Below are 27,807 nucleotides of genomic sequence, written 5' to 3'. Positions count from 1 at the left end.
GTTACCCACGTCCTACTGCTGCAAGCACAGTGCGCAGCTGCTACATACTCTTGCCCTAAGAAAATACAAAAAATGCTGGAATGTTAAAGCATGTCAAGAACAATTTCACTAACGAGCTCGACCTGAAACGAGACGTGACAAAGGATCCCAACCCCTGCTGTCACAGGTTCTGGAAGAAGAGCCACAGCTCCTTAACTAACTGTGGTCCAGAGGAACTGATGGAGGTTTCCAGGGGCAGTAGTCCTGGTCAGAGGGCGAGGGTGATTGCCGGTGAAGGGGAAGGTTGCCGCAGCCCTGGGCCTGAAAGCTTTCAGAGCTTGGAGCGTGAGTTGTGCCTGCCTCATATTCGGGAGAGGAGACCATCCTTGCAGCTGGTAATTTTAGAAGTTTCTCCCGTGTAGTTCATCTGGCCACACAGAAGCTACAGCAGCCTCAACAACACCCCACCACCCCTTCCTGTGCCTCTTTGTAACACCCCGCCATTCTAAGCGCTGTAGCCAAAGACTTCTTTGCTCAAGATATGCTCCTACAGAAGCTCCTGGGACAATGTGCTTTGCTCAGAAAAAGAAGGGCTGGGTCTTTCCCTCCCCCTCACTCAGACCTTTGACAATAACTAACTAATCGATCCCCTCCTTCATAGCATGTTTCTTGACCCAACGCAGAGATTGTGGAGGGACTGTAACCAGCCCCTCTTGCCCAAATTCACTATCAATAGCGAGGAGGGTGAAGAAGCAGACGGCAAACCAGCAAGTGGAATTCACTAGGGAAATAAGAGTTCCACAGCCATCAAGTTCTCATTTTATTTACACTGCCACCTCTGGGCTGATGAACAGGGAGTTTCACTCAGAGTTCAACTTACTGTGCAATGTACAGTATTTCATCATTTTTTTTTTAAATGAAACACGGGATGGTAGATGGACGGACCTAGCCTAGACCTGCCTGGAGAGGCCTTTAGCTGGGAGAAGGGAGCAGGAGTTTGTGCAGCAGTTAAGTTTGATAGAAGCTTGTATGCAGGCCCTGGAGAAGGGGCAAGATCTTGTCCCTGGCTGGCAGAGCAGAGGAGCACGGTGATTCACACACCACAAATCCTTGGCTCCTGCTGACTAAAGCCTGGGGAAAACTAAAACAAACCCTTTCAAGGGTTTCCAAGAGACATTAGCGAGAAGCGGGGCCCTTTCAGCAGCAGCATAAGCTTCCCCATTCCTTAGCAGGAAGGGGACAGTAGCATAGGGTCAGGCCAGGAAGAAAGATGTGCTCCTCAGAGGGTTCGACTGATGTTTGGCCAGTAAAAATGATTGAAAAGCCAGGAGGTTTTGCAGAGGGGTTGAGAGGCCTTTCCCACCATCTCGGATGGTTTAAGTTAAAATTGGAGGGGAGAAGGGGGGGGTCTAAACTCCATCCCTCTTCTCAGCAGAGCAGAGAAGCAGTTCCAGGTGCAACAGGTAGCAGCACTCAAGCCCAGCATTCCTTGCACTCAGAGCAGGCAGCAGTGGGCAGGTGGCAGAGGAGAGGAAGTGCTCAGAGCAGACAATACCCCCTGTGCACCCCTCCACTCCCTCTGCAGCTTTAGACTCCGCACTCATCACTTTGCTAACCATTCACCCCTGCCCAGCAGAGGCCTGGTGCAGCTCTAGAGGCAGGGAAGAGGGCCCATCCCATGCCCCACAAGCAGTTCTGGGGGGAGGGTAATACAGACAGCAGAGCAGGTGGCACAGCGGACAGTCCATGGGGTGCGAGTGGTGTCCCCGCTGCTCCGCCGGGCACATTTCAGATGGACATTGAGGCTGCTGCACTTCCCCTCTCCAGCCAGCTCTCACACACAGTTCGGTTGCCTCCTTTATAGAAAGCCCTCCTTTCGAAACTGCTCCTGCAGGATGTCCCTGTACTCATCGAAGCCACCCTCGATGCGCGTCACGGTAGCGTTCTCACACACCCACAGCTCCTTGCACACCAGGCGAATGAAGCACTCGTCGTGGGACACCAGGATCACACCACCCTGAGATTGAGGTGCAAAGAGAAAATGCTTTACACCAGAGGAGAAGGAATCAGCACAATTAGAGTTGGGCTACTTGAATACTATGGGGAAGGGCACCACATCTTGTTAAGTCTGCTGACCCCACTGCTTAAAGGCCAATAGATTCAAAGGGCTGCTGCTACCAGAGGGGTGGCCTAAGCATGCCTCTTGGTCCCTCAGATCTTAGAGATGCAAGCCATGCAGACCACAGGTCTGGGCAGGCAATGCAGCATCATACAAATGTAAGGCTAAAATGGACCTCAAGAAGTCATCGAGTTCAGCCTCCTGTGCTGAGGCAGGACCAAGTAAACCTAGACCATCCCTGACAGGTGTTTTCCAACCTGCTCTAAAAACCTCTAGTGAGGTGGATTCCACAATCTTCCTTGGAAGCCTATTCCACAGCTTACCCACCCTTAGAGTTAAAACATGGTGTTTACTGAGGCAAAGGACATTTAGGTTAAATATTAATCTCTCCATTACTTCTTGTCCTACCTTCAGTGGACATGGAGAACAATTGATCACCATCCTTTTTATAACACCCTTAACATGTCTAAAGACTTATCAGGTTCTCCCCCACTCTTCTTTCCTCTAGACTCAACATGGCCTTTCCTCATAGGTCAGGTTTCCTAAACCTTTTATGGTTTTTGTCGCTCTCCTCTGGACTCTCTCAATTTGTCCATCTCTCTCCTAAAGCGGTGCCAGAACTACACACAGTACTCTAGCTAAAGCCTCACCAGTGCAGAGTGAAGTGGACCAGTTACCTCCCATCTTATATGACACTCCTGTTAATGCACCCCAGAATGAGATTAGCCTTTTTCACAACTCCATCACATTGCTATACCTGGACCCGTGTCAGTTTTACTATTACCTAATCAGTTATTCGCCATTTGTAGTTGTGCATTTGATTTTTCCTGTTTAAGTGTAGTACTGCACTTATCTTAACGAATTTCATCTTCTTGATTTCAGATCAATTCTCCAATCCGACAAGGTCATTTTGAATTCTAATCTTGTCCTCCAGAGAGCTCACAATCCCTCCCAGCTTGGTGTCATCCGCCTATTTTATAAGCGTACCCTCCTCTCCATTCTCCAAGTAATTAATGAAAATATTCATTGGTTTCCAGTCCCAGGAGTGACCCCCCTATAGGCTCCATTGGATACATCCTCCCACTTCATGTCAGTCGAATAGCTAGGTGGCATTGCATACTGGAACCTCTGGTCTCCAGCTTTGCAGAAGGGCCCCCTGGGATCTCCTACTTTATACATGGTACAAGTAGGCAGGAGGGACAATGGTGGAAATGGGGAACTAAAGCTACTTCCAGCCTGGCACGGGACCCTCACCTTTCCTCCCAGGAGATCTGGGGCCGAGGCTGGCAGGGCAAATCCATAGTCTGGGGAGGAATTGTGCGTGCAGTGAGAAGGGGCTTGACTCTGGCTCTTCACTTCACTCCTTGGCCCACAGCTAGTTTGCCACTGGCCTCCCAGATTCATTGCCCTCAGCTTTGCCTGACCAAGCTGTAGCCTTTTGAGTTGACCTGTCAAGTTATTACTGCAAACAAGAGATCGTGATGGTCCCATGTCTCATGCTGGCAAATCAGAGCTTGGCCCCAGGAAGACACCACAGAACATGGCACAAATGACACCTCGGACTAGGACTGGAACAGTAAAATGTGCTACAGGTCAAGGCTGAAGTGAGCTGGCAGAGCTGTAGGAGACCCTGGACTAGCCAAGTGGGTGCTGTGGGTCACGACATTCACAGAGCTGCTCTCTGGCTAGCTCTTGCCTGGGCACTAACAGAAGAATAATTACGTTTTTCCAGGGAAGTCTGAAACAAGCCAAGCGACAGGAAGCACAGATTCAAGGTGAGCCTTACCCGGAATTTATTCAGCGCTTTCGCCAGAGCCTCGATGGTCTCCATGTCCAGGTGGTTTGTCGGCTCGTCCAGGATATAGAAGTTGGGACTGGAAGGAGAAAAATGAATCAGCAACTCAGCATCCCATTGGAAGAGGCTCATGTAGAGCCTGCAGCACAGTCACCTTCTGGCATTACCATCAAGAACGGCAGGCCCCGTTAGAGAGGCTAGAAAGCAAGGACTCACGCTGGATGAGAGAGCCCAGGGTATTAGTCATGCTGCTCAGAATGTGGTAAAGGGTCTCTGCCGGGAGGGTTTCTTGAGGCCCTGAGCCTTGACACGTGTCTGCTCTGCCCAGTCCTATGGTGTGGGATATAGGGACCCCTACACCCCCAGGAGGGGGACAGTGGACTGAACCTAAAAGGGCATTGACAGGAGCCAGCTGCATGCCTCGCTCCATGCATAGCTCCCTCAAGGTGACTGTGCTTCCCCACAAAGCCCCAGCACACTGGGTCTCCTGCTCAGCCAGAGCCAAGCAGCATCTCTGCTTCCTCCCCCAAACCAACAGGACCAAGGGACAGAGCCATCTCACTAAGAGCAGCAGGAGTAGTGTATCGGAGAGGATTACCAGGGCATGGTCATCTGGGCAAATGCCACTCGGCTCTTCTGACCTCCCGATAGGCTGGCGACAGGGCGGACGGCCAGCTCCCCTGAGACTCCGTAGCTTCCCAGCTGGTGACGATACTCTTCTTCTGTCTTCCCTGAAACAGCATATAGAGAGAATGTCCCAACCCAGCCCTGGTGGCATTAGCCCTCAAGATACTAACTCAGAGCTTCCAGCCAGCTGTGGGGGTCACACAAGGCCCTGTGTGCTTTGTAGCAAGCTGGAACTAGGTTCCATCCCCAAGCCTCCTGCATCTACGGTGCTCAAGTGCAATAGAAGGGAAACGGAGCAGCAGAAATTCAGAGAGGCTTCAATGTGAACCTGAGTGACACAATCAGGACAGGCGCTCCAGGGTACTGATTGAGAGATGAAAGTCAAGTGACACTGTCCCTGCATGCAGAGTCACATTTTTATATAATGTAAAACTACATCAGTGAGGAGGAAGAGGTGGTTTTGGCAGCTGGAAGAGGAGCAGTCAAGGCTTTTGCTGCTAAAATAACAAGCAATAAAACAGTCTGCAATGCTGATGTGTAATCCTGAAACCTAATGACAACAATGTAGTAGCTCACTGAGATCAACAGGGTCGTTCACTTCCCAGAGCTCATTGCAGGCTGTCTGCAGAGTCAGACAACCCTGCAGCTCGCACAATGGGAAACTACTCTAACTTTTCAAGCCAGGAATCAGAGTGCCTGCAGCTCTCATCTGAGGTGGGGAAATATTAGGCAAGCGAAGAGGATGACCGCAGAGCACTGCAAGGGTTCTCTAGCCAGGAGCTCTATCTGCCTCCAGGGGAGGCCTCCTTAATGCATCAATGCTGCTCCTTGCTTGGCAGAAGGTGCTACACGCCGGGTGCCAGCCCTACTTGGCCCAGGAGGCAAGACATCAAATGTAGGTTGCACCGGGCACCATCAAGCTCCCTGGCTAGCCCAGAGTCAGTGCCCATGGAAGCCTGCCGCTCACCTGGGAACTTCTTGGCCAGTAACTCGACAGCACTGATGTTCAAGTCCAGCTGGTCCACGTGGTGCTGACTGAAGTAGCCAATCTTCAGGTTCCTGCCGAGCCAGAGAAGAAAAGCCATTATCAGCAGCACTACCCAGGACTCCTCTGGCCCACTGGCCTCACCTTCTCACTGCCGAGACGGGACGCAGGCTGCAGGAAGAGTAGGCGTGTGGTGGGGGGTGCCTTCCCCAAGCCCTGGGGATCTGGCTGCTCCATGACAACTTAGAGCTCTTGGCCATTAAATCTCAGCCACTGGAAACTGGGAAACAATGTTAAGCTCCCAGAGGTGCTGGGAAGTGGCCCCAGGGCAGGAGCAGCCTCTCTGGGCACCTACCCATAGTGCATTTGGGGAAGTGGCTGATAATCCGTGTTCCCTCCAGCAATCTGCAAAGGGGGAGGGCAATTTCCCACAGTCCCCTCTGCCTTTGCAGGGCCAGAGGCCTCTCAGCCCTTTCCCCACAATCCCACCCAAACCCTCCCTCTGTGCTAAAGCCAGGCGATAGCAATGCATGCTATACCTGTGTGCGTGTCTAATCCCTCGAACGGGTGCCAGGTCTCCCATCAGGATCTTTAACATGGTTGACTTGCCAGCTCCATTCTCCCCGACCTGGACAAAGAAGAATAGATAAAACACTAGGTCCCTCAAGGACATCTCTGGGGCCCTAGTGCCCATGGGGATTCCTTTCCTCATTCGAGGTTAGGCTGAATTTCAGGGGTGGGAGGTATAATTAACCATCCCCCATGACCACTGTCCAAGGCCCTCCATCATGCCAAGGGAGCTAGCCACAGGACAGCAGACACTGCAGCAATGCAAGGTGCTCCCACAGCCCCAGCTGGCCACAAGAGAGTAACTTCCCACACTCCAGCTGCGATCCCCTTGCATGGCATCTGCCACAACTGCCCAAATCCTACTTCTAGGGCCTGCCAGATCTCTCCTAAAGCATCCTCTTGCTGCCCCATGCCAGCTTGAAGACCAAGTCCCCAGTACATACCACACAAATGCGGGACTCCAGGTCGGCTGAGACAGAGAGGCCATGGAAGATGCAGTGACTTGGGTTGTAGCTGAAATCCACTTCGTCCAGCTGCAGGATTGGAGGAGAGAATTTCTCAAAGCCATCAGGGAACCTGTAAGAGGGGGAGGGGAAGGCCAAGGGAGGTGAGTACAAGGGGAGAGGTAGCCAGGGAAGTGGAGGAATACCCACACGCCATAGGGGGCAGAGAAAGGGAAGGGATACTGCTTTGCTGACTCCACACCTGCCGCCCTCCTCCTGGGATAGGGAAGGAGTTCAGCACAGAGCCCCACCTGCCTGCCGTGTGCACCCATCACCACTGTATCTGGCCCACCCAACCCACCTTGGGATCTGAACCCTTGCCCCAACATGAGAACGGTGCAAGCAAACCAAGAAAATGGTAGGATTTAGGTGCATGCCTGGGCCTGACACCACAGGAGGCAGAAAGGGAGGCAACCCAGGGAGATGGCATCAGCTTCTGCAGCCTTAATAGTGTCTTGCTGGGCCATGTTTTACAGAGCACATTCCCAGTAACAGGACCTGGGAGGGAGGAAGTTGTGGGTTTCAGGCTGCCCAGTCACCAATAGAGGGAACCAGACTACCAGTTCCTCACCATCGGGCTCGGTGGTCACTTACTTCATCATCACTTCAGACTCCTTGTCCACAGGTTTCAGCTCCGGTCTAGGAGAAAGAGAAACTTGTCACTCTGAGCTGGGATATTCCTGTACCAGGACAGGACAGGACAGTTCCCTCTCCCCACACGCCATGCAATTCCCTGGGCTAGAGTGGAGTGTGGGACTCGTGCTGCACGCCAGGGGCTGGGAGCACATCAGTGACACCCCCAGCCGATTACTATACAATTATCCAGCCCCAGACAGTCATCTCAGAGGGAAGGACAGTGGCCTCAGAGACAGGATGGGAAGCAAAGAGGAGATGGACCCATGAGGAACTGACCATGGTCAGGTGACCTCCTCCAGACCCTACGTCTGGTCAGCCAGAAATCAGCCATATTTGGGCTCAGAGCCATTCCCAGCCCTCAAAGCCAGCCCGTAAGTCTAGAGAAGCTCCTCTGTGTTTCATGTGCAGCCACCAGGAAAGGCCCTCAGCACTCTCCAACAAGATGAGGTGCTTTACCACCTAAAGCATGTGCAGAGCTGCCCCTACCACCTGGCCACATGGCATGGTTTAAATGCATGGCACTGTCTCAGCCCTTCCCCACCAGCTGTGCCAATGGTGCAGCCCAACCACGTGCCACTGCTTCCCTCCACCCAGGCCCGAGTGAGGGGCAGGGCTGAGCACTCACAGCTTCTCCAGCAGCTTGAGTTTGCTCTGCACTTGGGATGCCCGGTTTGCATTATAGCGAAATCGATCAATGAAGACCTAGAAGAGAACAGAACATCAGAGTTCCCCTGCCCCAGCTGGTACCATCCACTAACTTCTGCCCGCAGCCAAGGCCCCAACTTAGTTTGTCCCCTACAATGGGTGCTGAGCTGTGGGCCAAATCCCCCACTAAAGTCAGAGCAACGCAGAGGATCCAGGGTCAGGACAGCCAGAGAACAGTCTCTGGCTGTCAGTCTGAAGGAGGACCTAGAGACGCTCCCCGAGTGAGAGAGCTGGGCCCACATGAACCCTCTCCACGGCCCACCCCCCTGCAACCACCATAGCCATGAGTTCGGTAAACTGGTACAGCAATGCTCTTCTCGAGGGCATGCTCACATCTACGCCCCATCATCACCTCTGTACCTGGATATGCTCACGGTACTGCTGCTGGGCCTCGTACTCGCGCTGCTGGTTCTTCAGCCGCTCCTCCTTGATCTTCATGAAGTTCTCAAAGTTGCCCCGGTAGGTTTCAAGCCGCTGTGAGTGCAGGTAGATGATGTCAGTGGCCACAGCATTCAGGAAGTTCCGGTCGTGGGACACCACTAGGATGGTTGACTGCCAGGTCTAGAAGAGAGAGCAGTGGGGAGGCCTGAGCCGGGGCATGAACTGACCCCAGGGGAGCCTCACCCAGCCAATGAGGAACTCCGCCTGTGCCACAGGGGCCCATATCCCTTAGGCACCAGGGAGTACTCTCAATTTCAAAGGTGCATCACCAAAGAACCAGGACTGAGTCTCCAATGATCTTATGCAGACAGCAGCCTTTCCCAGGTCCCATTCCCCCTTGCCATCCTCACCTACCTGCAGATAGTTCTCCAGCCACAGAATGGCCTTCACATCCAGCATGTTAGTAGGCTCTGCAAGGGAACAGAGATCAGGAGATTCAGCCCTCACAGAGGATGGCAAACATCAAGCTGGTAAGAACATGCAGAGCTCCCACTTGCTCCAGACAGGAACTAGGACCATTGGAAAGGGGGACTGTTACAGTAGTGCCAGAGAATCATGGGTCCAGTGTCCTGGACGCTGCATACACCCACAGGACGAGAGTCCCTGCCTTGAAGAACTTACAGTGTGATGTAAGACAAGATTCAACAAGCGAAGGCAACAAACAGTTAGTGGGAATCTGGTAGCTCCCAACTTGCACGGTTGGCAGGTTTCAAGTGTTCTTTGGCAATACACACAAATACTAATGCTCTCAGAGCCCTTGAACAAGCCAACATGTGCCCCAGAGAAACAACTCCAGAGCAGAGGGACTTTCCCATGACTCAAGCTGGAATCATGAGACAGACAAGTGGGAACCCTCTGTGCCCAGAGTGCTACTGGAGCAGTTTCCACAGTGAGCACTGTACGGTGCCGGGGCCACTGTGCTGCAGGGTGTGACGTGGGTGACTCAGCAGTGGGCACTCTGCCTCATTTCTCCTTGGGAAGGGATTCTTCAACTGTTCCACCATGGTGGCTTTGCTATTGCTGGGAACCTGCTTCCACTCCAGAGGCTGAGGAAGGGATCATTCTGGGGAGAATGCTGTAGCAGTCATGCCAGGGCTTCGCAGGCCCAGGTACTCAGTGAGCCCTCCATGTTAATAATCTGCCTATTGGGCGCCCTCATCCAGCCAGAGCTCTGGCCATTCCCACATAGAGATTACCAGGTCTGGCAAAGTCAATGGCTGGGGAGGAACAGGGGACAGGATAAGTTATCTGGCTGCCTTAGATGTCTGGACTCTCCTGGTGGGACCGTACACAGGGGTCTCACCGCACCACATGCTAGCAAGACATCCCCATAGCCCTGGCAGCACCAAGTGTGCAGCAGCATATTCACTCTGGATATGCAGCCAAAAACCATACCGGGTCTCCCATTCACAGCCATCCCATAAGGCCACAGCTCAGACATGAGACAGGACTCATGGCATTCACTTACCATCAAGCAGAAGAAGATCTGGTCTGAGAGAGACAAATAGGAGGAGAGAGATTGGGGGGAGGAGAGAAAGAACAGTTAATACTGGGTGTCTGTTTTTATTCAATTATTTATTAACCTGCACCCGGCTGGGAGAGGCTGGGACTGGAGTCGCTGGGGGCTCCCCCCAACAGCCAGTGCTCCTGCCCTGCTCCCTGCAATGTATCTTGCTGGCAGAGTAAGCATGAGCTAACCCCAAGGTAGCTCCTGGACTCTGCCACCACGGAGTCTAACCTACTTTAACAGCTATGAACCGAGCATAAGATCAAATACAAACCATGCTGAGACCTACCTGGCAAAAAGGGCTCTGGCTAAGGCCAACCTCATTCTCCAGCCCCCGGAGAATTCTCTGGGTAGAGAAAAAGCCACATGCAGCAGGTATCAGAGCTCAATACAGAACCACTCTGACTTAGCTCATCCACAGTAAAGCCTCACTCATGAGTCACTCTGTCCTCTCACCTCATGCCCCCGCCACAGCAGAAATGCCAGGGCTCAGCACTGCATGGGGAGGGAGGTGCCCTCTAAACTCTGCAGTCACCCCAGAGAGAACTTCTCACTGCAGCAGGCCCTGGCTCAGAAGTTACAAGGGGCAGCAAAAACTCGCTGTGGTTTGCCTGTTGCTGGGTTGCTCTATGCACTGTCATGTGGGAAACAGGTATCCCTGATGCAGCAGCCTGATTCAGGAAGGAAAGAGCCCAGGGGCAAATCCTCCCAAAGAGCATACCAGCTGCGGTTACATCCACTCCATGCCCCCCTCCACCCACGGCAACAGCAAGGGGGACGCCAGTGACCCACAGAGCACCCAGCAGTGCCCAGCATTCAGCTCGATGCCTCTAGTCTGGCAAGAGAGAAGCACTGGGGTCAGGCAGCTCAGGCCCCTCTGTGCCCCAGGCCTAGGGCAAGGAGGGATCTACCCTAGCACTGACACCTGGCTGCATGGACCAGAGGAGACTTACTTGGTTGTCTGCTGCTGCATCTTCGCACTGAAGCCCAGCCCAGCAAGAATGACAGACGCCCTGTGGGGAAGGAGAGATAGACCACTAAAATCCACACAAAGCTGTGTGTAGCTGCCTGCAGCATAGGGCTCAGAGTCCAAGACCCAGGATGCAAGTGCTGCCATGGAGACTGCTGTGGTATCTAAAGGATGCTGTAAGATTTTGAGCCCAGCAGAAACCCATCTTCTGTCCAACAGCAGCAGCCACACCAGGAATCCCAGCTTCCCAACAGGGCACGGGATGGTTTGACAGGACATTCTGGGGCTGGAAATCAGACACTGATTCCAGGACAGTGGCCCAGAATCAAAGAGGTGCAGCACTGCCTCACGTTCAGTCTCCATCACCTACAACAGACAGGGAAACATCCCCCAACTGGTCACCAGATAACAGGGCTGGGAAGGTCCCAGACGCCCAGTGGAGCACCATTAGGCTAGTCACTAGAGGGTAAGAAAACTTTACTTCCCCAAAATCTGTGGGGAGCTCTCAGCTGCTCCAGTCCCAACCTCTCCCAGCTGCAGAGAACAAGGCAGGAGCAGAGGCCACGAGAACCTCTAGCCCATTTTTGTTAGATTCCATGGCATGCAGGATACCCCACTGATACAGTGCATGCCTTGAATCCTGGAGTCCATGTCCACCAGTCAAAACCCCATGGCCTAATCAGCCAGCACCCTAGACAGGGGGGTTGTCTTACCTGGCTGGCGCCTTGTCTGCCTCTATCTCTTCCAGCTTGGCATAGATTTCTGACAGTCTGTCAGCTTCCGTACCTTGTCCCCTGGTAGGAGACAGAAGACCAGCATGGGGATTTCTTGTAAGGTCAGGGTTTAAAAATCACTTTCTCAGGTTGTGTGCATCTGGGTTAGGGGAGAAGACAGGCAGGGGACTCATCTAACGGAACCCAAGCTCCTGAGGCATACAGTCCATTCCTGCTGGAGCTTTCATCTGAACAAGACCAGCCCCAGGGAGGAGACGGGGACTAGAACCCAGGCAAAGCTACTAGCAGACCTTAGGCTCAATTTCAGTGCTACCAGCCCCCACACTGGTCTCTCAGGAACACTAGGCTTAGGCACTAGGAGGAGGGCTAGCCCCAAACCCAGGACATGGTCTACACAGCAATGCCTCACTTGCCAGCGTTGATCCTGGCCGTCAGCTCCCTTTCCTCCTGCAGCAGGCTCTCACGGGTGGTGTCGCATTCCAACACACTCTGCAGAGCTGGTGTCTCATCCCCTGCCACCTCCTGCTCCACGTGGAGGATGCTGATATGCGAAGGGATGCGCAGGCTGCGGCTGGCCATCATCTTCAGCAGGGTGGTCTTGCCCAGCCCATTCCTGCCCACCAAACCGTAGCGCCGGCCAAACGCCAGGTTCAGGTCTGCACCTGTTAGCAGGACACTACGGCAAGAGAACAGACCAGAATCTGGTTAGCCTGACTGTTCACCTGCAAGGACACGGCTGCACCCAGCAGCAGCACTCCCACTGGATGTTAGATTCGGCTGGGAATTCATTTAGTCTTCATGAAAGCTGCTGCCCAAAGACGGAGGGAAGACAAGCTCCCACACAGTGGTATTGAATCCTGACTTGTTGCATCTTCCCCACTCCCTGTTAATCCACTCCAGGCTGCCCCACAATCCTATCCCACCACCTCCCCCATTCTAGGGTTCCACCCCACACTGCAGTCACCATCTGTCAATCTTGACCCACCCGCTCCTCCTATCCCAGCCTCTCCTGGGTCCTTCCAACCCCTCAGGGACTCACCGCTCACCGAAGGACACGTCGAAGTTCTCGATGCGCACATCGTACGACTTGTTCTTGCCAGATGACTCCATGCGCGTCTCCTTCTTGCTGGATGCCTGGCTAGCAGACGCCTCCTCCAGGACCCTGTGACCACGCATGAAAAAGGAAAGCTTCAGTGTGGGGAAGTCCCAGAGAACGTAAGTGTGGCTCCCTTTGGGGAGCCTCATCAGTGTGATCAGAGCCTGCCCTCCAGCCACATGCGGTGCTGCACTCAGAGCCTGCCCTCTAGGCCTCTCCGCATACTCACAGTGGGCCAGCAGGGTTCAGGGTATCCCGCTCTGTCTTCTTGTTCTGCTTGGCCTTCAGTTTGGCTTCCGCCTTCTCCAGCTTCTTGGCATTCACCATCTGGGGCACAATGAAGAGAATTCAGAAAAGAGCAAGAAAGACCATCAAAGGCCTGAAGCATTTGACTCAAGTGAGATGAAAGAGCCTAGTAAGGAGTACAAATCCCTCATGGGTGGAAATTTTGAGGAGAGAGGGTAAATTATTTAGGTGGGTCATGAGGCTGTGACCAAGAGGGTGGGGATGGGATTAAAGGGTATTTCAGGGACACAGCTCTGGCTGGGAGCTGTTTGGACAAATCCTTGGAGAATCAATTGTCTGTAGGGAACAATCTTCCTCTGGGGTGGTGGACAGACTAGATGGGATCTAACCATTTGCTCTTCCCTAGGTCTTATTTTTATGATTCTATAGAGAGTGTCTTAGTCTCTTTGGTTAATTCACCTTCTCTAACACTCCTCCGCACCACCAGCACCACAATCCCCCTCCCCGCCAGCCCACCCTCCCCGCCACTGACTCCACCCCATTAACCATTCCACTTTCCCAATAAAATGGGCCTTAGGCAGATAGATACTAATTCCAGCTACATGGTTAATAAGTCTAGCTGAGGCTCCAATATTTAATAAATTCATAGATTTTAAGGCTAGAAGGGGCCATTGTTATCATCCAGTCTGACTTCCTGTATATCACCAGTCAGAAGAATTTCTTAAATTTATTCCCGCTTCAAATCAAACAGCTGTGGTTGAACTAGTGCATATCTTCCTAGAAAAGCTATTTCTAATCTCAAAATGTCTAATTTAAAATTCCAGTCTTTGGATCTTGTTATACCTTTGCTAAATTGAAGAGCCTTTTATCATCCAATTTCTGTTCCCCGTGAATGTACTTCTAAACTGTGATCAAGTCACCCCTTAACCGCCTCTTTGTTAAGATAAATAGACTGAGCTCCTTGAGTCTATCAGGCAGGTTTTCTAATCCTTTAATCATTCTCATGGCTCTTCACTGAGCCCTCTCCAATTTATAAATATTCTTCTTGAATTAATTGACATCTGAAATGGACACAGCTTTCCAGTACTGGCTGCACCATTGCCAAATACAGAGGTAATATTACCTGCCTGCTTGAGAGTCTTGTTTATACATCCAAGGATCACATAGGCCTTTTCATCATAGCATCACACTGGGAGCTAATGTTCAGCTATTTATCCACCATGACCTCAAAGTCTTCTCCCTCCCGCCCTCCCAGTCACTTCTTCTGAAGATAGAGTCTCATGTCCTGTAAATATGGCCTATATTCTTTGTTCCTAAATGTATAACTTTACATTGGGCTCTATTGAAACATGACTGCATCCTGCTCACCAAGTAATCCAAATTGCTCTGTATCAGCAACCTATCCTCTTCCTTATTTACTATTTCCCCAATCTTTGTGTCATCTACAGATTTTTATCATTAATGATTTTATGTTTTCTTCCAGGTCATTGAAAAAATATTAAATAGCGTAAACTGATCTCTGTGGGACCCCAATAGAAACACACACATTCAATGATCATTCCCCATTTACAATTACATTTCGAGACCTATCAATTAGCCAGTTTTTAATCCATTTAATGCATGCCATATTAATTTTATGCTGTTCTAGTTTTTTTAATCAAAATGTGCAGTACCAAGTCAAACCCATTGGAGAAGTCTAAGTATATTATGTCAAAAATGATATCAGGTTAGATAGGATCTATTTTCCCTAAACTCACGTTGATTAGCACTATTACCTTCCTCTAATTCTTTACTGATCAAGTCCCATATTAACTGTTCCTCTATTTTGTTCAGGATCAATGTCAGGCTGACTGGCCTACAATTACCTAGGTCATTCCATTTACCAGACCAAGACCAAGCAATCGCTCACATAAAAGTGAAGGCCTGAACAGAAAGAAAGCAATGTCAACATCTAGTGAGAAAGCCCCATTCCCCAGCCTGCTGTGTGGGTGTTTGTGTAAGAAGTGGGGAGGTAAGGACGCTCAGCATCTTGAGCAATTCAGCAGACAGGGCGGTAACAGCATGAGCAGGATGGACCCCTTTCCCACTTACCGAGGTCTGGTCTCTCTTCAGCAACAGTTTTGGCAACAGGTCCAAGCCAGAATCTGCAATCAACAAGAAAGGCAGTGAATACATGTCCTGAACAGTCAAACTCAGACCCTCTCTCCAGCACCTTTGGCCAAGGCAAGCTCAGTGCTTAATACAAATCCACCCAGCTCCCTAGAAGGAAGGTCAATACCCTATTTGACAGGTGGAGAAAGCTAGCCAAAAGTTAAATGACTTGTCCAAGATCGCACACAAGATCCTGTTTTTGCCATTAGATCTCACTGCCTCAAAGACCACCTCTATGCAGGATCAGCTCCTCAACATTCCAGGGAGGGATTCCTATTCTGATCCATAAAGTCCAGGATTTATAAACTTCCCCCCACAATGATGCTGCTGTTGGAAGGAGCAGATAAGCTGGGAGACTGTCCAGTCAGCTGAGCAGCTCAGGCACTGAAGGTTGATTCCCTAGGAGCAAGGGCTTCTCAGTGTTTGTTACTCACCATAGTGGTATGTGATCTGGGAAAGCTGAACTGGCGCATCCAGCAGCACCTGGCTGCATCCCCGTGAGTCTTCCTCATCCCTGTAAAACACAAGAGAGTCAAGGTGCCAAGATACCACCCTTTCCTGAACACTCCCATCTGCCACCCATCTCCCCAAATAAGTCCTGAATGCTTCCCTAAGTTAGTCTTTGTCACCCCATTTAGCATCCCCATTTTGTATACTTCAGATGCTGACACTTGTCAGCACAGCTCCAGAGTAAAATGCAAGCTCTAACTCCACACAAGATCCAGAGTCCAACTGCTCTCTCACTGCCTTGGCCCCCGGCCTGTTTCCAGATCCTTGCATTGAGGCCCAAGAGCCTCCCACCACATCCCTCAACAGATGGTACTTACAGGTGGAGGGTGTTGTACATTCTCTGGCAGATATCTCGGATATCCTCATAATCTTTGGAGTCTTTAGACACTTCCTGCAAGAGCTCTCCCACTGCTTCAAACAGCTCATCCACAGACTCAAAGTCTGTGCCACCATCATGCAGGATTCCTGCAAGAGGAAAGAAAAGAGCCACTGAGCAGCAACCCCAGCCTAAATAACTGCAGCCCAAATAACAGTGTCATGGGCTTCGTGTTTCCCCACCATCCTAACAACCCCCCTGAGCAACAAGGATCATTTCAGGATTAAGTCAGTGGATGGGACTCCGGTGCCAATCAAAGGGCTTGTCTTTACTACTGTGCTAAATAAACACGGCTTCCACTGATGCAGCAGCACTGATTTAGCGCCATAGTGAAGACACACACAGTCGATGGGAGAGCGCTCCCCCGTCAATTTCTAATCCACCTAACGAAAGGTGGAAGCTGTGTCAACGGGAGAGCGTCTCCCGTCCACATAGCACAGTGAAAACACCACAGCTTAAGTCAATGTATCTAACATTGCCTTGCCACCTTACTTACCTGATGCAACTAGCGTACCTTACATTGACCTAGCACCATAGAGAAAACAAGCCTTAAGAAACTAGGTAAGAGCCGTGGGTTCAATTCCAGGCTCTGCCACAGATGTCCTGTGTGACCATGCGTAAATCACTTTGGTCCAGATCCAAGGGATTGAGGCTCCTAACTTCCATTGAAACCCATAAGAATTAGGCCCCTTAGTGCCTCTGTGCCTCAGGTCCCCCTTTGTAACATGGGAACAGACGCCCTCTCTCACAGGGCTTGAGAGAGTCAAACTATACTGCTGGGTGTGTGTGTGATATCAGCACCCAGCTAACCAGCCCCCCCCCCACACCCCATCCGAGACACAAGGGATTCAAGCCTCCCGCACAAGCAACAAGTCACCGGGGCCTCCTGAGGAGGGGGACTGGGCGCTCAGCCTGTGGCTGACTCTCCACGGCCAACTGCAACCCGCAGGGAGCTGGGGCAGGACGGGCCTGGCCCTCCCCGAGCAGCGCCGCGCCACGGGCTGGGTTGCCGGGGAAGACACCCGGGGGGGGGGGGGGGGCCCCAGGCAGAGAAGCGGCGTTTCCCCCCGGTGCGAGGCACGGAGCGCAGGCGGCGAAGCGGAGCAGCCCGGTCTCCCCCCCGCCGGTGCGAGGCAGGGAGGGAAGGCGCCTGCGGGGCCCCCACGCGGGCCTGGGGAGGCTGGAGATCAACGGGGACGGCAGCGACGCTCGCCTCACCTCAGAGCAGCGGCCGGGCCGGGCCGGTCGCCCCGGGACACCCCACCAAGGCAGCGGGCGGGTGGGAGCCCCGCGCGCCGCGCCGCGCCCCGCCCCCTCGGGCCTGCCCTCACCGGTCAGGTAGGCGAACACCTCCCCGTCGAGCTCGGGGAACTCGCTGCGCAGGATCTCGGCGCAGGAGGCCAGGGCCGCGCGGCTCCCGGCGCGCGGAGCCCAGACAAGCCCCGGCCCCGCCAGCCAGCCGCCGGCCCAGTGCGACTCGGCCGGGGAAAGAGGGGGGGGGAGGGGGGAAGCGCGGAGCACGCCGGGAAAAAAAGAAAAAAATCCGCCACGCGCGCAGCCTGCCGGGAAAGAGAGTCGCCGGGACAAGCCACCCCGCAGCGCGAGGGACGGCGGGAGAAGGAGCCCTGCGCATGCGCCTCGTCCTGGGGCGCCCCGTCCTGGACGTTCCCGTCAGGGGCCGGGGAAGGACATGCACATGCGCAGTGAGGAGTTGCGGGGGCGGGACTCTAAAGCCGGGATCAAGGTGAGGCTAAAGGCCCAGGGGCGGTGTACAGAGGTGAGGGGGCGGGGCAAGGGATGGTTGCCCTGGTGATCAGAGGGGGAGGTGAGGCCTGCTGGGAGCTGCGGGGCGGGAGGCTGACCCGGCCCGGGGAGCCTGGCGGAACCGCCGGGAGGCGCTGGGAACTTCGGGCCCGCCCCGCCCGGCGCAGTGTCCGCTGCGGTGCGGGTGAAGGAGCGGGCGGGGCGGGGCGGGGCGGGGTCTGTGGGGCCGCCGCGGGAGCCGCCCATCGCCCCAGGCACGTGCTGCGGGCCCGGCGCGGGGGACCCCGCCACTCGTAGCCCGGCTTCATTGCAGCCACTGGCAGTCGCTGCCAAGGGCAGGCGTCGGGGGGCCTGCGGAGCAATAACTGATCCCTCGGGCAACCTGCGCCTGGCCTTTGAGGGGAGGGACAGAGACTCCTACAGCCCATCTTCGTGTTCCAGGAGCACGGCGCTGTACAGACACTGCAGAAGCCAGCCGACGAGGGAGACGAGTCGCTGTGTGCGGACTGAAGGGGGGCGTGGGGAGGCCAGAGAGGAGGATGCGGTGACAATCAGGGAAAGGGGCGAGTGTGAAACGAAGGCCTGAACAAGAGATTTGACTGCAGTAGGGAGCGGAAAAGGTGCCTCCCGAGGTATTAACACCCACACTAATATTCCTGAGGGGTAGCCGTGTTAGTCTGTATACAGCAGAAACAACCAGTGTTCTGTGGCACTTTAAAGACTAACAAATTTAATAGTTGTAGACATAAGCAGAGAGCTGAAGTCTCTCGAAAGCTTATGTCTGATGATATTAAATTTGTTAGTCTTTAAAGTGCCACAGAACTCTCGTTGTTTCTACTAATAGTCCTGATAATATTAGTGAACTTACATGGCAGCAAAGGACCCCCAGGATAACACGCCCATGCAGGCATCAAAGCAGCCACAGGGTGGAACTGGCAGCACTGGGAGATCCTGAAAAGCTGCCACACACAGAGGAGCTGTTTGTTTTCTGACTCCCTGCAGCTAAGATCCTGGATTCCCTAAGGAAAGCAGGGGCAGGTGGGAGCATAGGTCTCACCCCGCTTTGGGATCCTTGCTTTTAGAGATGCTCAGTCTCCTGATAGAGCAATAAGTAGCAATAGCAGGTGCATTAGTGACAGGTTCTTGTTGTTGCTTTAGATGCATGGTGCATGCAAAAGGAAAAGGCCGTTTTACTGCCCAATATGTGCCTCTAAACTAAAGCAGGGGTTCTCACAGCACGTTTTTGGTGGCTGCTCTGACAGTTTTTCCTAAAATACTAAATTACCTTTATGTAAAATGAAAATATGGACATCCACATGTCCAAATCATTGTAATTTATTTATGTAGGGATTTTTTTGTAGACTCAATAATAAAAATGATGTACAGTTGCATCTGCTCTTTACTGGACCTAAACACAGTGTGCAGCACAAATAAGGTGTTTTGCATTTTCTCATTTTTGTGGTTTCTTTTGCTTTTTTGGTAAAAGGTAGATGTCTGTACACCAATTCTGAACTAAATTTAAAAATGTTTTTACATAGTAAAAGTCCAAATAATAATTAAACATATATGGAAAATTTCTCTTCCACAAAAAGACCAAAAAAATCAATCCATGTACAGAAGAACAGCCATATTGTGACAGAGCAATGGTCCAGTTAGCCCAGCATCCTGTCTTCTGACCATGGCCAATGCCAGATGCTTTAGAGAGAATGAACAGAACAGGTGAACATCATCAAGTGATCCATCCTCTGTTGCCCTTTCCCAGCTTCTGGCAAACAGGCTAGGGACACTTTCAGAGCATGGTTTTGCATCCCTGTCTATCCTGGCTAATAGCCATTCAGGGACCTATTCTCCATGAACTTATCTAGTTCTTTTTTCACCCTGTGATAGTCTTGGCCATCACAACATCCTCTGGCAAAGAGTTCCACAGGTTGACTGTGCGTTGTGTGAAGAAATACTTCCTTTTGTTCATTTTAAACCTACCTCCTATTAATTTCATTTGGTGACCCCTAGTTTTTGTGTTATGAGAAGGAGTAAATAACAGTTGTTTATTTACTTTCTCCACACCAGTCATGATTTTAGAGACCCCTCTCATGTCCCTTCATTAGTTGTCTCTTTTCCAAGCTGAAAAGTCTCAGTCCTATTAATCTCTCCTCATATGGAAGCTGTTCCATACCTTTAGTCATTTTTGTTGCCCTTTTCTGTACCTTTTCCAATTCCAATATATCTTTTTTGAGATGGGGTGATCAGATCTGCTTGCAATATTCAAGATGTGGGCGTACCATGGATTTATAAAGAGGCAATATGATATTTTCTGTCTTATCTGTCCCTTTCCTAATGATTCCCAACATTCTGTTAGCTTTTTCCACTGTCGCTGCACATTGAGTCGATATTTTCAGAGAACTATCCACGACTCCAAGATCTCTTTCTTGAGTGGTGACAGCTAATATAGACTTGTATAGTGTGTATTACATATAGTTGGGATTATGTTTTTCAATGTGCATTACTTTGCATTTATCAACATTGAATTTTATATGCCATTGTGTTGCCCAGTCTCCTAGTTTTGTAAAATCCCTTTGTAACTCTTCACAGTCTGCCTTAGATTTAACTATCTTGAGTAGTTTTGTATCATCTGCAAATCTTGCCACCTCCCTGTTCACCCCTTTTCCCAAATAATTTAGGAATATAATATAATATAATAATGTAATCATGATAGTAACAAATAATTCTGGTGTATTATACTTTACTAATACAATGTAATAGGGACCCAATCCTGCAATCCCTTACTGATGTGTATAGTGTTCACACTGGGAACTGGGTTACTGAAGTCAATAGGGTTGGCCTCAGAGGTTGTGCACTTGGGCCCCTTCTGTACACATTGAAAAGGAGCAAACCCCTTTCTGTAAGTGGCCACATGGAGGAATGCCCTGCACTCAGGCTCACCCCGCATCACCCATGGAGCTCCTGATGCTAATGAAAAGGGGAGATACTGGCAGGTTGCATGCACCCCACAGTAACTCAGGTGAGCATCTCCTAGGGAGGCCTGGCCTCCATGCACTGGGGTGAGGCTGCAGGACGTAGAGCTCCCCATTCAGCTCACCCACACTTTGCTCCCAGTCTTGTGCTCGGAGCGTGTCACAGAGCAGGAGCCCCTCATCCTGCCGGGGAGCTGCTAAGCCCTGCAGCAGCCCAGCGCTGTTGAGCTGCTGCGATAGCTACAGCCACTATAAAGAGGGAGTGCAGGCCCTGAAGGGGGAAGCACTGATCCCTCTCTCCATCCCTGCCTCCCGTGGCCTTTCAGCGAGAGCCCACCCTGCCGAAGGTGGGTCAGGAGCTCACTGGATGCCTAAGGCGCCGCAGGCTCCCCATGCTCTGGCTGGGTAGGAGCAGGGGAGCTACCCAGGAGATCACCCCTGTGACCAACCGCCACAGCCACCTCCACTGACGAGCCACCTCCAGGGCCGCACACACCAGCCCCACGTCTCCAGAGGTGCTGCCCGGAGCCCTGGAGGAGGCTATGCGACGCAGGGCGCCAGTCCCTGCTGGCAGCAGCAGCTGGCGCAAACACCAAGGCAGCACATCTCGTTGCCCTGGGTAACAGCTATTCATCTGAGGAAGTGGGTTGCAGCCCACGAAAGCGTATGCCTGCAGAAATTTGTTAGTCTTTTAGGTGCTACAGGACTCTGGTTTTAGCTATTCAGGAGCAACAGCAAGGCATTGCAGGGAGGGGCTGCTTCCCCCCATCTCTGCCCGTGCTTTGGAGGCGGTCATGGCTGGAAAAAAACCCCACTGGTGGTTGACTGAGAAATGCTGCTCAGGGCCAGATGATGCCCCTCAGCACAACTAATTAGGGTGGGGCCCGTTCATTTTGCATTTCATTTTTTAAACCCTATCTCCCCCGCGCTCAGCACAGGTCTGTGATGTTTATGCACAGTCTCCTGCTCTGAAAAATTATTCCTAGAAGACGTTAAAACATGCTGGGAAGGTTCAAAGCCCCTCCTCTCGGCTACTCTTCATAGCATTAGGGATGATTCATTCTTCCTACCCCTTTGTTACTCCTCTGAAGGGGCTGTGGGCTAGCTGGACCCCGCAGAGCGGCCGATGTTGGCCCATAAAGACCGTGAGTTGAAAGTAGCTAACAACGATTTGGACTAGTCTGGTCCAATGCTTGCACGGCCCCATCATCCTGGTATCTGGATGCCTCATCAGAACTACAGCCCAGCTGAGTAAGTTTCCCAGACCTGAAGAGTACTGTGTAAACTTGAAAGCTCCTGTCTCTCACCACCAGAAGTTGGTTCAATCAAAACCTATTCCCTCCCCCACCTTAATATCCTGGGCCCATCACAGCTACACCACCACTGCGCACAGCTTTTCCATGAGATGGGCCCTCAATCTGCTCCTGAGAAGGCAACCTTGCACTGGGGAGAGCAGGTTAAAATACCACTTTCTCAGCCCCTTCCCATTCTCCCTGGGGAGGCTGGCTGTATTTCTATCCAGCAAGGTAGCAGCTCTCATCACCTGATGATCTGCTAATTGAGAGGGCCCAGCTGGGCACCAGGGGGAGTTGGTGCACAGCGGAAACATCATCAGGCAGCCACTCACACTGCAGCTTTGGACAATCACACCCCCCCCCCCCCCAGCCCGCTCAAACAGCTGTTGTTTCTTTCAGATAATTTGTTTGGGGGGAAATTGCAAGGATCTATTCCACGGAAACTAACACCCATGCCCTGCAGGGCTGCCAGGCTAAGGCAGAGCAATTTAAAGCTGCCACTGGAAATGAGAGGATCATGGCTTGAAAAGGACAGCTTGACCAAAGGAAGAAGGACCGGAGAATGCAGCTGGGATTCTTGCCCGAGTTTTAATTCAGCTCCTGGTTTGACAAGGCTACCGCAGGGTGGATGAGGATATAAGCATGGGGTTGAGCTGTAGGGAAGGGGGAAGTGGATGTCACAGCTACCAACTTGGCAGGTGGGGAATGAAAGAGTCAAGAGGAGGGTCTGGGGAAGCAGGCAGATAGCAATCTCTCCCACCCCCTTCTAATAGCCAGCAGAGCAGCTCCTGCCTGCGGGCCAATAAAAGGCGTTGGACTCTCTGCTGTTTAGGCAGCCCAGTTGAAGGGCCCAGGCTGAGGAGGAAGCAGAGGAGGTGGGGCAGAATGATGACAGACGCAAGCAAGAAGGCTGCTGTGCAGAGCAGGGAGGATACCGTGCCCGCACAGCGCCCTGGGGCCAGACACACATGGCCAGGATTGTGCGCGCATCCCTTGGCCTGTGGATCAGTCCTGAGCATTTCCCTGCCTGTCCCATCGGCGATCCGGTTGCCTGTTGTGGGAGGGACTCCTGGCCTTGAGCTTTATCTGCCAAGAACTGGCACGAAGGATCCTGCTGGCACGGTGGATCAAGCACGTATACTGCCCTTCACTGAACTTGGTGGCACGAATGCGCAGCTCCTGGCGCGGCAGCAACTCGAAGCCGGGAACAGAGCGTGAAAGGAGCTGCCTGTCTTTGTACCAGCTGCAAGAGAAAGGGGGGCAGCACGCTGAGTCCAAGGCAGCTGCTCTCCACTAGCAACCGTCCGCCTCTGGCCTGTCACCCCGCACGTGCGAACGCCTTTCCTGCAGCTCCTGGTTTAGTAGCAGCCTCCTTCCCTCTGCCCAGGTCACTCCCAGCCACAGCAGAGATCAGGCCATTTCTCCTCTTCCTCCATCTCTCTGCTGTGCCTGCTACTCAGGGACAAGGGAACTTTACACACACAACGCAGGGAAGAAGTTTGTTTTATTCAGTCATTGTCAGAATCGGGGCCCATGGTTGCTCCCTACAGGGAGGGGTGTTCAAGGCTCAACACCCATTGAACCCCATCTAATCTCCCTTTCCGAAGCAATAGCTCACCCCCTTCCGCCCCCCTCCACGGTTGGCAGCGTCTGCACAGACACCAGCTCCAGGAGTATGACCTGGAAAGACCTTCCCCCTTGGAAGACATCAGCTTCCAGGCAAGGAGGTTACTGCAGAGATCGGCCCTATGGGGCTAGAGAGACCAGGGGCGGGTTTGGTGGCTCCTGCATGAAGCATGTCCCTGGACACAGCAATGTTCTGCCCCTGAGAAGGGACCCCCAGCTGCAGGGGTCGTGAATGGCTCACCTGATTTGCAAGTGTGGCCTGGAGGAGTTGAGCCCACAGCGGAAGGTTATGACGCTACCTTCGGAGATGTACTTGGTGTTAATGCGGGGGGGCTGCACAAGGGGGGAGGGAGAAGCGTCAGGGGGCTCTGAGAGAGAGAGAGAGAAGAACAGTGATGCCAACAGCGGAGGGGGGCTTATAGCTTCCCTCAGACCCTCACTCATGCTGCAGAGGACTGAGGGGGACAGAGGGGCACGGGTGGGGCTGGTGGGACACAGGGCCAACGGCACGTGGTGGGTCTGTGGGGAGCTGGTTTCCATAGCTCCTAGCTCCAGGCAACCGGGGGGTGGGGGGTGTCTCACCAAAGCAGGAGTTGCAGATGTGGGGGCAATGCCTCTTCATGAAGGCTCGCCGGTGCATGCAGAATCCCCGCCGGGCCCAAGGCGCGCACTGCCGCTTCTCATCCACGCAGCCTGCGGGGACAGCGCTCAGGGCAGGGCCCCCCAGACAAGCCCTGCAAAGCTGCCTCCTCCTGCCCTGAGGCCCAGCCACCTGCGGGACCGGCCTTTGGCACAGGTGCAGCCAAGGAATTTGGGCTGGAAGAGCCCAGACAGTGCAACTCCCCAAGTGAGGGCTGGGCAGGATCGTCCCAAGACCTGGGGCTCCCATCCTATCCCCGGCCGCCTCCCTGCTCCCTGCCACAGACCTCATCCCAGCCGGTGGCCTGGATCACCCTGTGCTGGGGCACGAGCATGCAGGGTGGCTGTGATTTCCTGGAGGCTGCAGCTCCAGAGCGAAGGAGCAGGGGATCCCCAGGCTAATCTAGCCACGGTGGCCCCCGGGTGACCCTAAGGCAGCTCTACATTCTGGCTGGACGCAGCTGGGTGGATGCAGGACTCGGTCTCAGTGCAAAACAATGACTCAGCAGAGGGAGACCTCAGGGGGCTAAGTCCCCTCTTCCGGGGCCGTGCTGGCCCTGCCTGACACCCCCTTACCGTACAGTCGCCGAACAGCCCAGACGTCGTCCTGGCCGACGCGCCACGTCCTGCTGTAGGTCGCGTTTGGATGCATGAGGGCGCGGACGTCCTGCGAATGCCACAGGCCCAGGGCGTGGCCGATCTCGTGAGCTGCCACCTGGACCAGGTCATTCAGCCAGACCCCTGCCGAGCACAGAGCGCCCCACAGGAGCAGGAACATGCAGACATGCTGGAAAGCCTGCCCAGCACAGGGCAAAGCTCAGCCACCTCAGTGCAGGGAGGGGGGGTCTCCGGAGAAGAAGCCCAGCATGGCTTCTCCCTGCTACCCAACTGCTATCCATGGGAGAGCAACTGCTATGGCTCCCCACCTCCCCCACCCTGTCCTAACCCAGCCTCAGGGAATGGGGAAATCCTGCCCCGCACATCAGCACAGGAGGCCCAGGGGGTGGGGTCTCAATCTGAACCCTCACCCTGCAGCCTGGTGGGAGCTGGAGCCTGGCGCACCAGCCCAGATAGAGGAGAATGCCAGGCAGAGAGCAGCCTGCCCCCAGGCCCTGCCAGGGAGAAGAGATCAGCTGCAGGGGCTGGGGGAGAGGGCGGGACGGACTACACCAGGTCAGGCCCTGGGCAATACAGGCCTTCCGCCATTGCCTGTAAGCACCGCACTGCTGCCACGTGAGTGCTCTGAGCTGATGGAGCGTGGGGGTGCCGGAAAGCACCCACCAGTCAGGAGAAAATGGCACCCGTGTGCCCAATGCCGGTGCAGAGCCACTCATGCCCCCTCCCCAGGACTCAAGGAGCAGGGGGCTATCCACAGGCGCCCCCCAGGCTGCAAACCAACTGGCCGGAGGCTGCAGCCCCCACCACCACAGGGAAAGCTCCTCTGACCCCATCGCCTCTGTCCGATGTGGACTGAGCTGCAGCCAGCTCGCCCTTCACCAGTTCCCCAGCTCGGCTGAGCCCGAAGAGACACGGCAGATTTCTGGGGCAATGGGAGAGGCAAGGCCCCTGCGTCACCGGCAGACGGATGCCACCTCTACCCAAGCCATCTCACAAGATTGCTGGGAGAAGGAGAGAGCAGATCCCTGCAGCACCTGCAGCAGAGGGACCTCCTGGTGGGTGAGCAATGGCCCAGCACCAGCCTCCGGTGGCTCTTGAAGAAGTGACCCCAGGGCCCACGTTTGTGCAGCTGGGACTCGAACCGGCAGCCTTGGGAGAACGCTAGGCTGGAGCTGCTCCACGCTGGCCACGGCCACCAGTCACCTCCCCCCGAATCGAGCTGGGAAGAGCCAGGCCAAGCCGGACTTGGCCAGGAATCTCCCCCCTGGGCTGGAACCGCAAGGAGCCAGTCTCAAGCAGAGCGTGCCTTCCTCCTGGACTTCCGCCAGGCACCCCGCTTTATAACATTAGCAGAACAAGGCGCCCCTCCCTGCGGGCTGGAGCAGGTGTGGACAGGGAGCTGTAGGGGGTGGGCTCCTGCTGGGGGGCAGCGTCATGCCCTGAGCCTGGGGCAACGGCTGAGCCTGGTTGCGACAAAGCATTGGCAGCCGGTAGCTGACCAGCCCTTCTGTCACGTCTGCATTAATTGGCTCCTCCAGGACAGGGCTGCCGGAGGAGAGGGCTGAGGAGCTACCTGTCCCACCCGCTGGGGAGGCTAGTGAGATGCACAGGAAGTAAAGCGGGAGGTGAGCAGAGCCCAGAGGGAGAAAGGTGTGTGGGGGTGGGGGTGCGAGCGCTCGAGGAAAGCCGGGCCGTAGACGTTCTGCGGCACTGAGCCCCCTCCCAGAGGGGGTAACTTGTTTGTGCGGGATCTCAGGACAGGAGAGCACAGCACAGGAGCCGGCCTTGCGACGCCCGGGCAGACCTTTGGCCGCCCCTTGGTCCCACCTACCGTTTCCAGCTGAAGCGCGAGCGGCCGAGGATCCAGAACTCGTGGTTGTCGAAATGGATCTCGCCCCGGGGTGGCAGGAAGGCATGGGCCAGTTCCCCGTCCGGCCCGTCGAAGCAGGGGTGCAGCGGGGAGAACCAGCAGTCAGTGTGGTTAAAGGTGTAGAAGCCTGCCCGAGAACAACCAGAAAGAGCCCCTGGAAGCAGGGAGCAGAGCGGATCCCAGGGCAGAGGTATGGCAGCGGGGCGGCTGGGAGACCGGGGAGGTTGTGCTTGGACCTGCTGGGTCTCAGGTGGCAGAGCCCGCTGCACAGACATGAAGGGGAGAGGAGCCCAGAGGGCTGAGAAGAGGCAGGAGATCACCAGTGAGAGAGACGGGGGGTGCCAGGCCCATGGCAGCCCCAGGGCCTCCCATTCCTACCTAGCGCGATGTCCGCCGGCTGGCCAGGGGGCAGGCGCTGGAAGCGGAGGGGCGAGACGTCGCTCCACATGCGGAAGGCAGCGGCGATGGCTCGCTCCGTGTCGCGCTGGCTCAGCGTGCTGGGGAACCCCACGATCCTGCAGGAGGGGGAAGGGAGGGTGACCCGCGGGCGCCACCTGCTCCTCCAGCTCTCTCGCGTCTACTCCGGCACCCAGGGCTGCTGTAGGGACGGGGCAGGAGTGCAGGGTGCGCCCAGTCACGCCTGCCCCAGCCTCGCCCACTCCAATAGGGTGAGTGCGGCAGCCCGGTGCCAGGGTCCCTGGGTGCCCACGGGCAGGGGTGTCCATGTGGGGTCGTAGAGCCGAGCAGCAGGGGGGCAGCGTACCAGGGGATTAGTTTGATTGGCTAAACCACTGCTTAATTTGTGCCAGGACTGAGCCCCAACCCCTCCGGGCCCGGCTGTTCAGAGCCCCGGCCCCTCTGCCGCCGAGTCAGTTATGAAAGTAAAAAAAAAAATTGCTTGCGCCCCAGCCCCTCTTTCCTTACAAATGAAGCAGCAGGTTAAACCCCAGGAGGGGCGTGGGTCCCCCCGGCAGGCAGAGTCACTGCCCCAAGAGGCAGCCCTCACCCCCCAGAGCAGGTTCTGAGCCGGGTCAGGGCCCCATAGCCTGGGCCATGCTAGAATCGGGCAGAGA

General features: G+C 54.2%; 3 protein-coding genes across 3 annotated transcripts; all 3 read right to left on the bottom strand.

Moving 5' to 3' along the window:
- Positions 1–786: 786 nt before the first annotated feature.
- On the bottom strand, positions 787–16,028 carry ABCF3 (ATP binding cassette subfamily F member 3). The gene is made up of 20 exons (XM_067536493.1): positions 15,892–16,028; positions 15,499–15,578; positions 15,005–15,057; positions 12,897–12,994; positions 12,611–12,733; positions 11,981–12,247; positions 11,551–11,631; positions 10,821–10,880; positions 10,157–10,213; positions 9,829–9,851; positions 8,715–8,770; positions 8,280–8,480; positions 7,840–7,916; positions 7,173–7,217; positions 6,519–6,651; positions 6,045–6,133; positions 5,488–5,579; positions 4,492–4,624; positions 3,885–3,972; positions 787–1,996 (listed from the first exon to the last, which is right to left on the bottom strand). Exons 1-20 carry the CDS (start codon positions 15,909–15,911, stop codon positions 1,838–1,840), a joined length of 1,935 nt encoding a protein of 644 aa, XP_067392594.1. The 5' UTR covers positions 15,912–16,028; the 3' UTR covers positions 787–1,837.
- A 6,958-nt stretch (positions 16,029–22,986) lies between these two features.
- On the bottom strand, positions 22,987–25,024 carry LOC137145679 (matrix metalloproteinase-23-like). The gene is made up of 4 exons (XM_067536564.1): positions 24,823–25,024; positions 24,190–24,300; positions 23,849–23,975; positions 22,987–23,224 (listed from the first exon to the last, which is right to left on the bottom strand). The coding sequence occupies exons 1-4, from the start codon at positions 25,022–25,024 to the stop codon at positions 22,987–22,989; spliced, it is 678 nt and encodes a 225-aa protein (XP_067392665.1).
- Positions 25,025–25,538: 514 nt separating this feature from the next.
- Positions 25,539–27,472, bottom strand: LOC137145690 (matrix metalloproteinase-23-like). The gene is made up of 2 exons (XM_067536573.1): positions 27,113–27,472; positions 25,539–26,861 (listed from the first exon to the last, which is right to left on the bottom strand). The coding sequence occupies exons 1-2, from the start codon at positions 27,180–27,182 to the stop codon at positions 26,692–26,694; spliced, it is 240 nt and encodes a 79-aa protein (XP_067392674.1). The 5' UTR covers positions 27,183–27,472; the 3' UTR covers positions 25,539–26,691.
- Positions 27,473–27,807: the final 335 nt, after the last annotated feature.

The sequence above is a fragment of the Emydura macquarii genome, unplaced genomic scaffold, assembly GCF_026122565.2.
Source record: "Emydura macquarii macquarii isolate MOO-44397 ecotype Brisbane River unplaced genomic scaffold, CSIRO-AGI_Emac_v2 contig_3603, whole genome shotgun sequence".
NCBI classification, from domain to species: domain Eukaryota; kingdom Metazoa; phylum Chordata; order Testudines; family Chelidae; genus Emydura; species Emydura macquarii.
Note: the sequence above shows the minus strand (reverse complement) of the source record. Positions and strands in the feature narration are given on the sequence as shown.